A 17,140-nucleotide genomic window follows, 5' to 3' on the forward strand; every position below is an offset into this window, starting at 1 on the left:
AATCAAGTTTAAGGAGAAAGTGTCCTCTCTGGTTAGCCTGTGCACACTGCACAGGATAATCTGGGGCAACACTTTAGGCACATGCAATCGACCAAGTTTTCAAAGAACTAAGTATAATTTAAATTGTGACACCTCCACTTTGTATGAGAGACACACGTCCAAAACAATGTCACTTGCGTTTAACAAAAAACACTGAAGCAAATAACCTGGATATGTGATTTTTTTTAAAGCAAATCTTGATTACGTAACTACCACCTTCACAAAATTTGCTAAAGTAGATATGGAAATTGAAAGCAACATGCAAATTCCTACAAATCTGAAAACTTTGACAGCTGATTGGGTATTTAAATTTTGGTCAACGTTAATTGTCTACAGGAGCCCTGTTTGACACAACACATTTGGGGGGAAAATATGTAAATTGGCTAATTATATAAAACTGTTTGCATGTTTTGGACATGGCTTCTTAAACAGTAAGCTAGAGTAAAAAGTAGCTTATATTGTAAATGACGCATGTTCAAAATTTTACCATTTTGCAAACATAAATTACTGTATGTGAAATAGAAAATTCAATCAAGGGCTGGAACTTAATAGGTGCTCTGACTGTTTGCGTTATTCTTCGTATTCGTATTGATGCTCCGACATTTCGTATTATTCTTTTAAGATGAAGCAATTTTAAAGAGAAAATGCTGAGTCACCTTCCTGAGGTGGTGGATTGACTGGGAGGCCACTTTTCTGCATGATTTCATTGAACTCCAACCTAGCAAAGACACGAAAACACAGTGCTTCAAGATTTTAAACAACAGCAGTCATGAGAATGATGATTTGAAAAGCAGGTTAAACCCTCTACACTACTTCAAATTCATTTTTACACAGATCTCACCAAATTAAACAAGAAACTGTCGGAGACGGTTGATGCTCCCCAAAGTTTTTTTGTGTGACAATATTGCACTATATATTCAGATAAAAGGAAACATCTTGAGGGGCATAACTTTGGACAAAATAATACGATGGATGGTTTAGCAACTTAAAAATTTCAAAGGGCCATAACTCTCTAAATAAATCATCTAACCAGAACCCACAAATAACATGCGCACCTCCTCAAGGTAGTTAAGCTTCCCATAAAGCTTCATTGAATTCCAGTCAGTAGTTGGGGAGAAATAGCCTGGACAAGAATTGCACTATATGAAGTTTATAGAAAATTTCAAAGGGCCATAACTCTGTGAAAAATCATCCGACCATAACCAGCTGATAATATACACATCTCCCGTTAATAGTGTGAAGCTTCCCATAAAGTTTCATTGAATTCCTGTAAGCAGTTGCCAAGAAATAGCTCGGACAAGAATTGCACTATATGTACATTGGAAAATTTCAAAGGGCCAAAACTCTGTGAAAAAATCATCTGACGAGAACCGGCTGATAATATGCACGTCTCCTCTTGGTAGTAAAGCTTCCCATAAAGTTTCATTGAATTCCAGTCATTAGTTGCTGAGAAATAGCCCGGACACAAATTGCACTATATGTACAGTTAATGGAAAATTTCAAAGGGCCATAACTCTGTGAAAAATCATCCGACCAGAACCGGCTGATTTTATGCACATCTCCTCTTGGTAGTGAAGCTTCCGATAAAGTTTAATTGAATTCCAGTCATTAATTGCTGAGAAATAGCCCGACAAAAATTGTGCACGGACGGACGGACACACCCACGGACAGACGAAGCGGCTACTATATGCTCACCCCAAAAATTTTGGGGGAGCATAAAAAGTATTTTAGGAATTTTTCAGAGAACAAAACACAAAACAAACAACAACAACACCAATGAAATAAGCCAAAGATGATGTTCCAAGCAAACACTTTAATTAGGCATGCAACATAAACATGATTCTGCATCTAATGAGGCTCATCCAGTAAACATAACAAATGCTCTATCAAAAAATAACCAAGTCTTTGAAGTAGAGATTTAATTAATACAATAAAACATTTATGTTGAAATCTGTACCTAGCTTGCTCATCTCTGCAAATAACTAGCTCCACCTGGTTGGTGAAACAATTCAGCCGTAAGATGGAAGCAGCTCTGAAAATGTCAGGTTTTTTTTTACATTGGGTGATATATACAAGAGAAAATACACATCTTAATTCTTAATGATGAAATAGTTTATACAAAGCTGATGTTGAGAGTAAAAAATCCAAATACTCAAGAAAAAAGGGTTAATATGAAACTCTATGTAATTGGAGCAATTAATTATTCTCAGAGTAATCTTAATATGTCAGAGCTACATGAATTCAAAACAAGATATGTGTTTGTCAGAAACACAATGCCCCCTAAGGCGCCGTTTTTTTGTGTTTTTTTTACCTTTGACCTTTAAGGATGATCTTGACCTTGACCTTTCACCACTCAAAGTGTGCAGCTCCATGAGATACACATGCATGCCAAATATCAAGTTGCTATCTTCAATATTTCAAAAGTTATTGCAAAACTTTAATGTAAGGTTAAAGTTTTGATGACAGAATGACGGACAGACAGACCAAAAACAATATACCCCCGATCTTTCAATCCGGGGGCATAAAACTGATTATGCATAAAATCTACCAATGGGTCAGTATGAACATAATGTGTTACATTAGTAAACTTTATAATGAACATGAAGCCAACTGTTTCATGAGGACCATACCATTGCCAACAAACAAATGAGTAGTTAAGCTGAAACTAATCAATTAATAGCCAAGCCTAAGCACTCTAAAGTGACAATGTACTTATTGTTGTAGACATAAGGAGAATGGAGGACACAGTAGATTATTTGCTCTTCAAGTAAATAGAATATTTAAAGCAATGACTTTTGGTGAACAGAAAAAAAAAATCTAACCATAACGAATTTGCTCTCATTATTACATTTTCTGGTACAACACAAGATTTTCATAAGGATCTAGGTGTGCCCTGTTCTGGAAAACTGAGCATGTGAGTAAAGTGTAGCCCCATATCAGCCTTGGTAGTCTGCAAAAGCTTATTTAAGGTCGCCATTGTGTCCACCTAGCGACCTGGAGTTGAGGGCTTGGGAGCGTTCTTAATATCTCCCTCAAAGACACCAAGAACTGGTTTAAGTTCCAGGAAACGGACTCGAGAGCATTTAAAATAAGACTTAGGCTTTCGATGCAATTGAGCTTAAATAAACAGGTTAAAACTAATTAAACAAAAGGCTAATTAAAGACGAAACTTTCTGCTTTAATGGTAGTTTTCTTTAAAGTAAATCTCTTCTAAGCAAAAAATCCAGTCAAGTCATAAGTGTCGTCCCTGATAAGCCTGTGAGGGCATGCATTAAGCCTATTTTTCCCACAACAGGGATTATGTTAATACATGCCTCGAATTCCAGCACCTACCTGTCAGTGGTGACCCCCTCAAGGTTTTCTCCATTCACCTCCAGTATCTGGTCTCCCCTCCGCAGATCTCCTAGACAACAACAACAAGCATTCACAGACAATCAGACTGTGCATCATGTCAATTGTCATTTACAAGCGAGTCTTGCTCTGGGGAAACAGGGTTCAATAAATGTGTCTTGTTCTGAGAAATCTGGGCATAATGCATGTGCGTAAAGTGTCGTCCCAGATTAGCCTGTGCACAGGCTAATGATGGATGACACTTTCCGCTTAAACTAGATTTTTCGGTAAAAAGTGACTTCCTTTAAACGGAAAATACCATTTAAGCGGAAAGTGTCGTCCCTGATTAGCCTGTGGGGACTGCACAGGCTAATCTGGGACGACACTTTAAAACATGCATTATGACCAGCTTTCACAGAACAAGACACAAATGTGTGTAATGTGTTACCCTGATTAACTAGCGCAGTCTGCACAGGCTAATGAGGGAAAACACTTTCCCCTTTTATGGTATATTTGTTAAAAGGAAAGCTCTTCTCTTAAGCCCCATTTAGACCCATTTTTCATGCGCCCAGCTCAACTTCTACTTTACCATGAGTCAAGCCATCACCCCAGATGCAGTGCTGACACTGGCATTAATCACATTATCCAATGGCTTCAGATTTTGTTTGTCATAAAATCCTAACAAGAGGGCCTGAAAGGCCCAAAGTAACTCACCTGAGGGACAAAGGAACTGCCCCATTATGTGCAGTCAAAGATGTCATTAGAACAAATGTTCTGACAAAAGTTCATTAAAAGTGAACTATAAATGTAACTTTTAGAGTGCTTACAAGGTTTTTCTATAGCCATATAAGGATAAATTCCCGGATCCCTTGCAGCCACGTTTTTCAACAGACAGGAACCATTTTCAAAATCATCCAAGATATCATTAAAAGAAATGTTCTGACCAAGTTTCATGAAGATTGAACAATAAATGTTACTTAAAGAGTGTTAACAAGTTTTAACTATAGCTATTTAAGGAAAAATGCCCATCTCCATCTTGGTGGCCATGTTTTTCAACCAACGGTTGAGAACCGAAAACATTTTCGAACTTGTCCAAGATATAATTGGGACAAATATTCTGACAAAATTTCATGAAGATCGGACAATAAATGTGGCCTCTAGAATATTAAAAAGTTTTAAGACAGCCATAATCATTTAGCCATATTAGGATAAATTCCCCGCCCCCTGGCGGCCATGTCTTTCAACAGACTGGAACCATTTTGGAACTCTTCCAATATGTAATTGGGACAAATTTTCTGACCAAGTTTCATGATGATCAGACAATAAATGAGGCCTTTTGAGTGTTAACAAGCTTTTACTATAGTCATATAAGGAAAAATGCCCCGCCCCTAGCAGCTATGTTTTTGAACCAACGGGAACCATTTTCGAACTCATCTAAGATATCATTGGGACAAAATCTTCTGACCAAGTACACAAATCGGACAATAAATGTGGTCTCTAGAGCATTAACAAGAGAAATATTGAAACCGCACGACGCACAAGCACGACGGACAAAAGCGATCACAAAAGCTCATCATGAGCACATTGCGCTCAGGTGAGCTTAATAATACAACAAATATACAAAATGAGAATATGAGAATAATTTGAACATACAATAAATTTGGCTTTAGAAATGTTTAAGTCCTTGGAAAGCCATGGATGTTGTGGTGAAAATTATATTGATGCTTCAGTTGACATAAAATCCTATATCATTTACCATTTATTGCCCGCCCAAAAAGACCCATTACCTTGCGTGTCAGCCTGACCCCCAGGCAGAACTCTCTTGATGAACACCCCATGTAGCTCCTCCCCATCTATACTGCAGCCTCCACAGATCTTGATGCCTGAAACACACAAACCCATTCTCAGACTTAAGAATAAAGAAAATACTAGGAAAAATATGTCGAGTGTTCGAATATATACACAGGCTTCCACAGATTAACACAATTTTCTAACGGTACATTAACAATGGTGTTGTAAACGCCAATTTTTCTCAAAATTTAACCAATTATTTAATTTGAAGAATACTCTTTATTCTTACACTTAAGTCTAAGAATATTTTGGCGAATACAGGCCCTGGTCACAACAGTGTGTCATAAAGTTTATAGAGTTGGGAAAGATCTGGAGTGAAATAGCCAAGAAATGCTTCTATTTCGTTTTTTTGATACCCTCCACCTGCTGCTATTCTGTACTAGTTGTCACAAAAATTGTAAACATCTTATGAAAGTTTATATACGTTTGCAAATATTTCATGGCAAAAAAAAAAGACTATTCTTAAAAAACATAATTTCTGGTGTTAGACAGTTTTAAGCAAATGCAACCAGACTGGTTCAGCTTTTTAGCAAATGCAACCAGACTGGTTCAGCTTTTTGCCTTTCCCTTTTTGAGCAGCTCCTGGTACCCTTTTTAACCTACTTCTTTCACTTATTAATGTGTTTAGTATACATATGCCACTGAAACCATGCAGCTTTAAAGTCGGTAAAGCTGTACTTTTATGTTATTTATAAGTTAAATTCATAAAGGCCTTATTATTGAGCTGAAAACAGCAGTTTTAGCCTCAGGATGTTTGCAGAAAGAAAATACAACTGTCTGAAGCCCAATATTTAAGGCAATATATGAATGCAACTACCGGTAATTGATGAGAATTTATCACAAGTTCATTGACTTTACAACATTTTGCTGCTAATTTCTGTTTCAATACCATTAAATAATTATTGGGTTTCATTTATTTTGATTGACAAGAAATTGTGTTGATTCATTAAATTAAGCACATTTGTTGAAACTTATATTTGTAGCTTAAAAATACATTGTCTATAAGTTTTTGTCTTACACCTCTTAAGCCCACGTAACATATGGTAAAACAATAACATGTCAATTACCTGTAGTATAAGATTCTTATTTATCACGACAAAATGGTTTCTTATGTTTAGCAAATCAAGGGTTAAGCGGAATAATCTAAAGATAAATTGTATCAGCATCACATCTTCATGATCATTAAGTAGTACCCATCTTGTCTTGTGTAGTAAAAACAGTGCTGCTATTGATTACAGTTCAGGGCCCTCAATCCATTTTAAGGGGAAGCGAGTCGCTACCCATAGCAGGGGGAATTTTCGCGGCGTTTTCCCTTTTTGGGGGATTTTTTACTTACTATCTAATTATTACATTTGTACATGTTTGCACTATATTCATTGCTTATTTCATAATTTAGTATGTTTGACAAGATTAAATTAAAACAGAATTGAGATATAATAATCATGAGACATCTATCTATATAAAATAAAAAAAATTTATATTTTTTTTAGGGGGAATTTTTCCCCCAAAAAGGGGAAAAAAGTATACTTTTCAGGGGGGGGGAATGCGGCTGTGGATTTGACAGATTGAGGGCCCTGCAGTTTGACGTAACTCCAGTTAATTGCATGACAATTATAACGTGCTGACAATCTAAAAATCTTTATCTTTCAGATATTTAACTACCCATATACTGAATCTTCTTAGAAAGTTTTCCTTGACATAAAAAATACAATAAAAGTGGAAAGTGTTGTCCCTAAATAGCCTGTGTGAACTTCACAGACTAATCTGAGACGACACCTTACAAACATGCAATAAACCACATTTTCCCCAAAGCAATGCCTATTTACTTATAATATAAGTTCATTTATAGCTAACTACATTATATTATGTATATACCTATGCCCCGCTTGCAGTCTTTGAACACAACCTGCTGTGCTAATCTCACATTCTCTTCAGCTTGTGCTTCTTCTATGATCCTACAATTGAACTCCAGCTGTTAAACTATTAATTGCACAATCGTAAATTAAAGTATTTAATATCAATATTAAATACTTTAATTTACAAGTCAATATTAAAACTTCTTTGATTACATATTTTTTAATAAACAAACTATATTCCCCTTAGTAGTAAAATACATTTAACTCTTGTTTTCAGTCAGACTTCCAATTATGAAACTGATGAAACAAACTAGCAAATTAAGATGTACAGCTTACCTACTTATTGTTAGTAATATAAATTAATATTCTTTCAGTTAGTTAGGTCAAATATACTCACTCATTCTCATAAATTTGTTCAGTTTGTGTGATGACAATCGAATCCGACATATTGCTTCTAACTACAGAACCATCTGGAAAATAATCAATAAATCAAATAATGTTATTTCTGAATTTCTCCTTGGGGTTAGTATTGGACAACACCCATAAAATAATCAATTGATAGTGACACGATTTTATTCAGGCATGAATGATTCACAACTGTTTGCAATTTCAGTGCTTTGGGGCTATGGTAAAGGAAACTTGTAAAAACCCAACTGAAGAATGCTCTTGTATTGAGTTGTTTTAATTTAAATTATATAAAAATTTACCAATAACCTCAGTTGTTGTAGATTGTATGTATACCATGTACTAAACTATTATTAGTTTAGTAGCAGTGATTTGTTTGACTTTCCCAAAATTTGTTTGCCCAAAAGTACAGCCTAGATACAGGCTGTTATCTAATTGCAAAACAGTAACATTTTAAAAAATAAATAAATAAATCCCCACAAAATATGCCAAACTTTTTTAAACAACTCAATAACTGGTTTATATAATTCTTTATACAGCAATGCCTAGGCTCCTAGCAGTTTAACATGCACTTATAAACAAGTGGTATACTGTTATTTATAAATTATATTACATGTATAATAATAATGTTGTTTTTTTTTTTTACAATTTCATGGTCTATTTTGCTTTTTTCCCAATCAAAAAGGCACATGCTGCAAAATCACTGAGTAGTGTGTTACCAATGTCAGTGTTAGTTAAATTATTTAATGAAAACAGTCCAAAACATTACCTGTTTGAATTATCAATCGCGCATTTATGCCTTTCAGACTTTGAAAAATATGATTTTTTTTAATTGTGTCCAAATATAAGAGCAGACCCACTGGAATATAAGTAGTTGCAATAATTCAACTCTCAGCTTTATAACCCATTAATATTGCTGAGAGGTGCAATGCGCCGCCCTTTGTCCAAAGGTGCAAAATTTGATCACCACTGAAAATGCCAGGAACACTGATACTGCAAACACTTATAAACGTTTATCGGTCTGAAGCACAAACTCATGCAAATGGTACCATTAAAGCAAGAAATAATATATTAAATAATAATGATATTCTTTCGTACTCTCCACAATATTGGGAAACTGTTGCGGTGTCGCCAACAAAAAGTGTTGCTATTGATTACGGTAGGTCGAACCACACCAATCTTTTGCACATTATGATATTTGATATAGCCTAAGTTGAAGTTGATGTTGAACAGGTGTCCAATATTGACACTGTTCGAAATTTCAAAATGAAAATGTCAGCAAGAAAAGTGTCATGTGTGTTGAAACATCGTCGTGTTTTTTAGGTTGAATGCAAAGGATAACGTTCGTAGGCTGCCATTCAGGTAAATTTAATGTGTTTTTGAAGTTTATTCATAGCTTTCCTCAATTGGTAACAAAGGACGTCTGTTTAGTGATGTGCACATAATCTGTGCACAAAACTGCCATTGTGTTTATGAAGGGGTGCATATGTACGCCCAGAGCCGCCATAGCAAAAATTATCAAAGGCTTTGGGAGTAAGTTTATATGGACTAGAATATAAGATGCAGACAATTTGTGTGGTCAAAACTTTGAATAAAAATTTTCTTATTACAAAGCAAAAACTGAATGCTTGTCATGCTGTACAGTTTAATACCAGAAAATTATTGAAATGAAATGGAAGACATTTAAAGGAAAAACATATATATATTAATTAAAATACGTTAAATAAATCAAAACACTTAATTGTGTTTGTTTATATTTTTAAATCATTTCCTAGAAACTGCCACACATGCGTTTGTATTTCACCGCAAAACTGTCTTTCTGTGCTTCTTTTTCTACTTAAGAGTACATTTACTGTCAGTATACTTAAGAGTAACAGGGGTACATTTAAAAAGTAACCGAGCCGACATAACACAATGAACAATTGAGCAGTTCCTTTAATTCTCATGATTCTGCTGTGCCTTCAGGTTTTTTTTAGCACTGTCTGCGCCTCCGGAAAAAGAGGCACTCCCAAAGCAAACGGACCCGATCCCAAACCGAAATTATAAAAAAAAATCCCAATTTCCAAAAAAAAAAAAATTTTTTTTTTTTTTTAAGAATGACGTGTCTTATAACTTGTGTGACTAACCAGTGTTTGTTTTGGTAAAAAATATCTGCTATAAGGTTTTGACTGTACAGTTCTTATCTCAGAGTGTAACTGTAACTGAAAAACAAAACTGCAGTATCGTTGAGTGACCCGAATCGACGCTGCCCTAATTCGACGCATTTTTTGTTTTGCCTCTGTTTGATACATAAGCGCCATCCGTTCACGTCATACAATATCACATGGTACTCTACGCACAATTTACTATAGTTATTGTTTGTTATGTGGAAAATAGCGGGTTAAAAGGTAAGATATGGTTGATCGGTTTGCAATTGATGGATTTTTATGTATTTTACTTAATGCAAAACTTTTGAACACTTTACACCCAATTGTCTTTGTTAATAAGACCGAGTGATAATGCATCGGTTTCGTCTGCGAAAGTTCACTATTTCATTCATTAGTCACGTGACTGCCATTTAACAAAACATCGTATAAATAGATGTATTTTCACTATGAAAAAGGTGTACGCGTAAACTTTGATTGGAAGTCCGGATATGGTTTTGGTTATGCTGAAATACAATTTTAACTATATGTAGCAAGTGTTTATGTTGGTAATTGCATATTATGTTAATTACTTAATTTCATTTAATTAATTATAAGTGCAGGTTCCACAAAAAAAGTACAGGTTATATTCACATATCTTCCATAAACACAGCTTATGATAGGGTTGCTGACACAGGCCCCTATTAAAACCACTGCCAGACAGTATGGCATCACACAATTAAAAATTTTAATTGATTTAATAAATTTCAGTTTCATATTACTTTTACAGCAATTACAAATTTAAGTACAACAACCATGAGTTAATATTTTATTTATTCAGTCTCCACAGGAGTGATATTTACATTGAAATCATGTAACCAATCGGATGCGGCGTTTTAGGGCACTCTCAACAGATATGGCCGCCGTTACATAGACTTGGGCCATTTCATTTTTCAACAAATTTTTGTTGATAACATCGTGTAAGTACCTGTTATCGAACAGCACCTATTATCGGACGTTTTGTTTTGGTTCTGTATGCACATGCGCAAAAGTGCGCATGACGTCACATTGATAAACAAATGGTCGCACATGAAGTCCATGACCTACCTGCCTACTTAGCTTGAAACAAATGCGCCGAAAACAGGTTAAAGCAATGCATTTATTGTTTTTTACACCGTTTTGTGAGTTTTTTGCTATTACTTTTTGAATGCATGTATCAAAACGTGCATTTACACACCAAAAAGCATATTTCCGTTTGCAATTTTGATTGCAGCAGACGCAGATTTTTTCGCCGAGTCCGGGTCACGTGATAGTCATGTGACTTTGTATATACTGGAGTAGTATTTATGAAGTGTCGGGTAATAGGTCATGTTTACATCAGCCGCCATTTTGTTTTGTCTGCTAGAGGTGACAATAATCAGGGGATCATTGTTATGAATTCTTGAAGGTAGTTTGCTGGAAAACTTAACAGATAAATCTTTCAATGACAGAACTGTTAGTCATTTGTTGAAACAAAATGTTTTTGTCATTTTAAGTGTTTCAAAATAAGGTTATTTAACGTAATTTCTTAGGTGTTCGATAACTGGTTCGTCCACCACACAATCAATTGAATTTAAAATGTGTAAATAAAAGGTACATGTGTAATGAAATGATAAAACTAATTACATAAATCCCGATATTGAGCAACAAAACTTCAACAAATTGCTTGTATGCCTCGAAATTGGGCACTCGAGCATACTTGAATCAGTGCCCCAGATAAGCTGCGTATTTGCGTCTTTTACCCTATTAAAATGTTTAAAAACGCAAAGAAATACAATATCATGCGTATTGAAAACGCAACCAATTTGACTTTTACGCAAACTCGTCAAATGGGATGCGTACAATTCAATGGCTTCGATCGAAAATGCTTTTCTCATTTTCGGTATTTTCTTTTTTTAAGTATTATCGTAACGAGGCGATGCTTTCAATCAGCAAGCACCTGGATTTTGGAGCAAGAAACAGTCAAAGTAAATAAAACGCTCTGCGGACTAGATTTCATAGTAAAATAAAGCGTCTTACCAAATAATTTACGACGACATACATGCGTTTTCAATCTGACTCAATCGTTTTATAACTCAGTTCACCCTATTTCAAGAATGAAATCACCCTATTTTTCAAAATCAAAGTGTGAAAACCCTATTTCCCAAATAATTATCTGGGCCACTGTTGAATAAATGTTGAACATACCCAATACTGCATCTGTTTATATAAAGAAGACAAAATAACAAATAAAAACAAATTTATTTGTTAAACCACTGAATTATTTAAGCATGATAAATTCACAATTTTTCCCCAAATGAGCCGTTTCATCGAGGCAAAAATTCCCAAAATGGCCAATTTTGTCAATAAAAAATTCCCAATTTGGTCAGACTCCTTTTCCCATAATAGGCAGAAAAAACCCTGGCCTTAAAACTAGAGTAAACGGCTGTAAACGCCGTGAACCAAAAATAAATCGTCAACAAAGGTCAAAATAATACAATACAAATAAAAGGGGCGAAAAGACGATTGATTTTCTTTTTCGAGTATCAACAAATTAACGTTAATTGTTCCTATACCTGTAGTAAATCTGCAAATGCCAAAAGTCACTGAAATGGGAAACTAATTCTTAAATGTTAGGTAGAATTCGACCGGTTTGCTATATTTATTCAATTACATAACAAACAGTTTAATTAACACGAAAACCAGTCCGTTGTGCGACTATATACCGAATTGTATTTAGTTAATCGAAAAAACTTATGACAATATAGGTAAGAGTACAATTATTCCAATTTCCATATGATCATATATAAAACCTCCAACTATCAAAACATGTTTTTGTGCCTTAATACCCTATACAACCGGACATGAACCGCAAAGTTTCAAAATACATATTATAATATACTATATTATAAAACTATTTTCACTCGGTCGTATACAGCGATTTATTGATTAATTATGTAAACGTTATATCGCTCTTCCATTTTAAATAAACGAAGATAACATCATAAAACAAGAAACGAATTATATTACGACGAACACTATGCATTCTTTTTTTCAAGACATCTATAACAAATTTCATAATAATTTGTTATGATGTATTTATAAAATCAGTTTTTATTAATTTTTAATTAATAATAAACGTTAATTACACAGCATTTAACAGAGATTGCATATTACTACTATACTACTACTAATAATGGACTGAATACTGCAGTGACCTCTACAACTACCCGCTTTTATCAGACTCCAGTCTCATTAAGAACGATCCCAGACCAGAAGCGGACTGCGAAAGTCCGTCCATACTTAAGGCTTAGGTTGAGGAGGCAGTGTACGTGTAGTCTTTAGGCAGGAAAATCTCCTGGAGTGGACAACGTCCATTCCGGGCTGATTAAGCACATGTGAGAGGCAACGCCTGCAGCAATGACGGCATTATGCATAAAGATCTGGGAGGAGAAGAAGTGGCATAAGGAGTGGACCCAGTCAGTAGTCATACCTCTTCCTAAAAGGGCAACCTCAAGTTGTGAGAGAATTACCGCACCATAAGCCTCAACAGTCATCCCAGCAAAGTCATGTTACACATTATCCTTAATCGATTGAAAAGTGAGGCCGATGAACTGCTGGCCGAAAAGCAGGCTGGTTTCAGAGCTAGGCGGAGCACATTGGAACTGATCTTCAACTGCAGAATCATCATTGAAAAACACCTGCAACACCAACGTGAGCTCTTCGACAACTTCATTCTCTTGGAAGACCCATCTCAAACTTGAGATTCGCTTATGAAATTGACCTCATAGGTGGCACGAGCAGTGAACTTCAAGATCTCACCAACAGACTCTATGAAAGAGCATGAGCATACAGGACGTAGGTAAGCATGGAGAAGTCGAAGATCATGTAGAACAACACGACCAACACCAGTGCAGACATCACTATGAACGGCGAGAAGCTAGAAGAAGTGACCAGCTTCAAGTACCAGTACTTGGGCGCAACCCTATTTAAGGGTGGTACCAGTACCACTGCAGTTCGAATAAGTATTGCCATGGCGACCTCAGCGATGGCTAGACTGAACAGGTTTTGCACAAGCAGTTCCATCAGCTTTTCCACCAAGTACAGACTCTGCATCGTCGCCCCTCAATCGAGGACATCCCTTTCCATGGATGAATAACTCTCAGCAGCACACAACATACCTGACTGGAGAAGGATTTCTGTATCGTCGTCCCTCATTTCACACGAACGGTAAAACCGGTCAAGGAATTTATGATGATGATGATATGATGATGATGATGATGATGATGATGATGATGATGATGAATATCGTTAATATTATTGATTTTGAAGTAGCTTTATTGCTGTCACATAGTAAATAAAATAATGTTTATTTTATTATTACCCCACGTTTATTTTACATTAACAACAACGCGCATACGGGGATAATAATTGCCCATTCTCGCTATATCGCTTATGGTTTCTTGTTTACAGTTCATGACAAGCTTATGGGGTTAATTTGTGTTTATTTTCATATTAAATGACAGGATGCAATTATCAAGCTCGTCCAACGCTATTAAAAAACTTGATTTGGCCACATACATGGGATAAGAATTAATTCGCTTTGTGTAATTACTTAGCTATATTCAAGAAGAACCACCTTGGCTTTTCAGTTAGAGCCCAGCACACCAAAGAGAGCATTAAATATTGCAGTCGTTTCTTAGATATTTACCGTATAGGGGTTTCGTGCGTATCTTTGTTTAGATAAAATATCTTGTGGACTTGAAAGCGTTTTGAAGATACTTATTTCTTCAAGTTGTGCGCGTCTTTATTCCACCGAACTACGCACCATTCCGTTTATTGTTTTGTGTATTCATATCTCAGAAAATTATGTCTCCGTTAAACGTGTATTCTTTAATTATTTTGTTAGCATATCCATAATTATTTGAATGCTAAAACAATATATTTTTAATCGAATAATACCATATACTAGTAATCATATATTTATTATGGAATACGATCTCAGACGTTATGATATATTATCGTATGTTTCTGTGTTTACTTTGCGCATGTGCCTGTTTTATCAGGGATACCAATAATTGAAAACTATAACCATTATTTAAATAACCAGACATTATTAATAATTATTAAATATTATATAGTATTGACTATACATGCATGCATTTATACAAATGAGATTTTTTATCAAATTTTCTGTAAAATATACGTATAAACGCAAAATGTTATTGAACTTTCTTTCAGGAATAAAAAACGTAAAAAGAAGCAATAATAATTTTTGTTCTTGTTGTGCCAATTATATCTTGTTTAATTGTTTTATAAATTCAAAACTTTTCCAAAATATTTGGTAGAAGCTTTTAAACGTTGATCTGAGAACGTAAATTTTTTTGCTGCTGTAAAATTGGATGTTTAAACATGTTCAATGATTAAATATTCTTACATGTTATTTAATTGTTATTATTCAAATGTTCTTGATTGTTATATTTGTTTGTCCTTAAATATTTTTGAGTGTTTGATTCCCTGTCTTGGCCATGTTTCTTTTGTATAAATGTACTTGACCAAAGGCAGAATACTGAACTGCAAATGAACTATGAAAACAGCTCTAAACTGTCAACGATTCTATCAGAGGCCCGTGAAAATAATCCCGACTTTTATGTTTGGGAATGAAAATGCTCTTTCATTTTCTACCATATGATAATTTTAATGTTATATGTTATGCAGTTTTTATTAATTATAATAATTTGGTAATGACAATCGTCATTTTCCAGGCAGTAAAACGTGTTTTCTGAACAGAACAGGTTTAATTATGTTTCACAGGCCACGCAATATAATTTACATACATGTGACAACACGTGAGCAAATATACCGGTAAATCACATATTTAAACTCTACATATGAAATATTGGAAGTCAGGAAGCGATGTCTAGGGTATCCAAAAATTGGTTCATCATATATTTATATCCAGAAGTATGCCCCTTTGTTTGAATACCTCTAGACAATATGTATTTCGTTAAACTGTGTGTTCTCAACTCTTTCTTATCTGATCTGTATATTTCGCTGAAACTTTCACTGCCAAGCATGATTATTATGCAAGTGATAGTAAAGAAATGTATTTTGGCTTAGACAAATTCGGTTCAAATAGTTCATTTTTCATTTCTTGATACTATTGACATTATACTTCCTTTAAGTGTTTAAACTCGCAGATCTGCTCTTATAAACTGCAACGCTGAAACTTTCACCACTAAAGGAGCTTCGTGTGAAGAAAACCGTAAATGAAAAAAAACTTTTTATAGAAAACCCCATTGGCAGAATTGTAAAACATTTTAACCATTAGAATATGAAGTTATTTTAGGTGGAAGCAATCCATCTTCATCTGATTTATGGATCTGGCTCTATTTAAATATTAAATTCTCATTCAAGAAGGTTATTGTATTAATTTGTATATCGTATCACGAGGTCATATTGTTTTGTCATGTTAGCTAAGTGTTATTTTTATAATCCTATAATTCATCGTTTATAATACCCGATTCATATTGTGTTCATTTGTTTCAGGGTATTATATTTTAATAGAAGTAACGGACTGATTTTTTTCAGAAATTGTTCATGAAAATCCGGTATTTTATAGCACCTTCCCAGAATTCTTGTGAAAAAAAATGGCAGTGCATAAATGACAGCGGTTGGTTTTTGTTGCTAATAAAACCCGTTTAAATGTCATCCTTGTGGACCAAAAATGATATAAAACATGGAGAAAAAACATTTTAATACTTTTAGAGGCCATACATGATTTCCCATCGGTGACAATTGATATAATTTGTGTCCATTTTATCTGTGAGAAAATCGAAGGATAACAACCGTCTGAAGTGAGAAACATCAACAAAGACTGTAACTTGCACACCACGCCCAAGAAATGGGGTCCAGAGGTGTACCAATTGATAAGGTTAAAATTGTTTCTGTTTTTTAAATAGTTATAACATATTCAAAGTTGTCAGGTTAACAGTTTTTTTATTAATCATTTAGCTAGGAACCAGTTTTGTTTAATGGGTGACCTACATGTAAAGCTTAGGGTTGTTACAAATTATATTTAAAATGGGCAATTATTATATATTTGTTTGCCAATAGTTGCTCAAAATGTTATGCTATACTTTGTTCATATGATGTTATAGCAAATTATTCACAAATTGTTAAAACAGCAATTTTCTTACTATGTTCAGTCTTGGACATAACCTACTCGACCGTCGACCAAGTCCATTGATTTTTGCGTCGGTCAAGTGAAAATTCCAAGCCGGTAGCCCGATCGGTCAAGTGCTTTTTCGTGTCTGAACTTAGTAACAAGTCCGAAATACAGTACAGCCAAAGCGGAACAAACATATTTCGCGGTCCACGGAGTCAAGGCGCAACAAGTCGATGCCGAATCGGCCGTTCAAGCCTCGTCAGTTTGCAACGGCACATCGCATTTCGCAGCGATGCTTCGCATATGTCTGCCGAGGCAAGCCACGATCCTCAATGACGCCGAGTCGATGC

General features: G+C 34.9%; 2 protein-coding genes across 2 annotated transcripts in view; both read right to left on the reverse strand.

Annotated features, from left to right (window-relative positions):
* The window catches only part of LOC127876032 (syntaxin-binding protein 4-like), a 40,119-nt gene extending 27,834 nt beyond the window's left edge, over window positions 1-12,285 (reverse strand). Inside the window, exons 1-7 of the mRNA XM_052420879.1 lie at window positions 12,199-12,285; window positions 7,474-7,546; window positions 7,096-7,175; window positions 5,157-5,252; window positions 3,373-3,442; window positions 1,997-2,071; window positions 696-757 (exon numbers count right to left, since the gene is read on the reverse strand). Of these exons, the coding sequence (XP_052276839.1) occupies window positions 696-757; window positions 1,997-2,071; window positions 3,373-3,442; window positions 5,157-5,252; window positions 7,096-7,175; window positions 7,474-7,523 (433 nt within the window). The 5' untranslated portion in view covers window positions 7,524-7,546; window positions 12,199-12,285. The remainder of the gene's footprint in view (window positions 1-695; window positions 758-1,996; window positions 2,072-3,372; window positions 3,443-5,156; window positions 5,253-7,095; window positions 7,176-7,473; window positions 7,547-12,198) is intronic.
* The window catches only part of LOC127876045 (PDZ domain-containing protein 11-like), a 180,861-nt gene that overhangs the window by 19,841 nt on the left and 143,880 nt on the right, over window positions 1-17,140 (reverse strand). The gene's annotated exons all lie outside the window — the stretch shown is intronic.

Source organism: Dreissena polymorpha, chromosome 4 (genome assembly GCF_020536995.1).
Source record: "Dreissena polymorpha isolate Duluth1 chromosome 4, UMN_Dpol_1.0, whole genome shotgun sequence".
NCBI lineage: Eukaryota > Metazoa > Mollusca > Bivalvia > Myida > Dreissenidae > Dreissena > Dreissena polymorpha.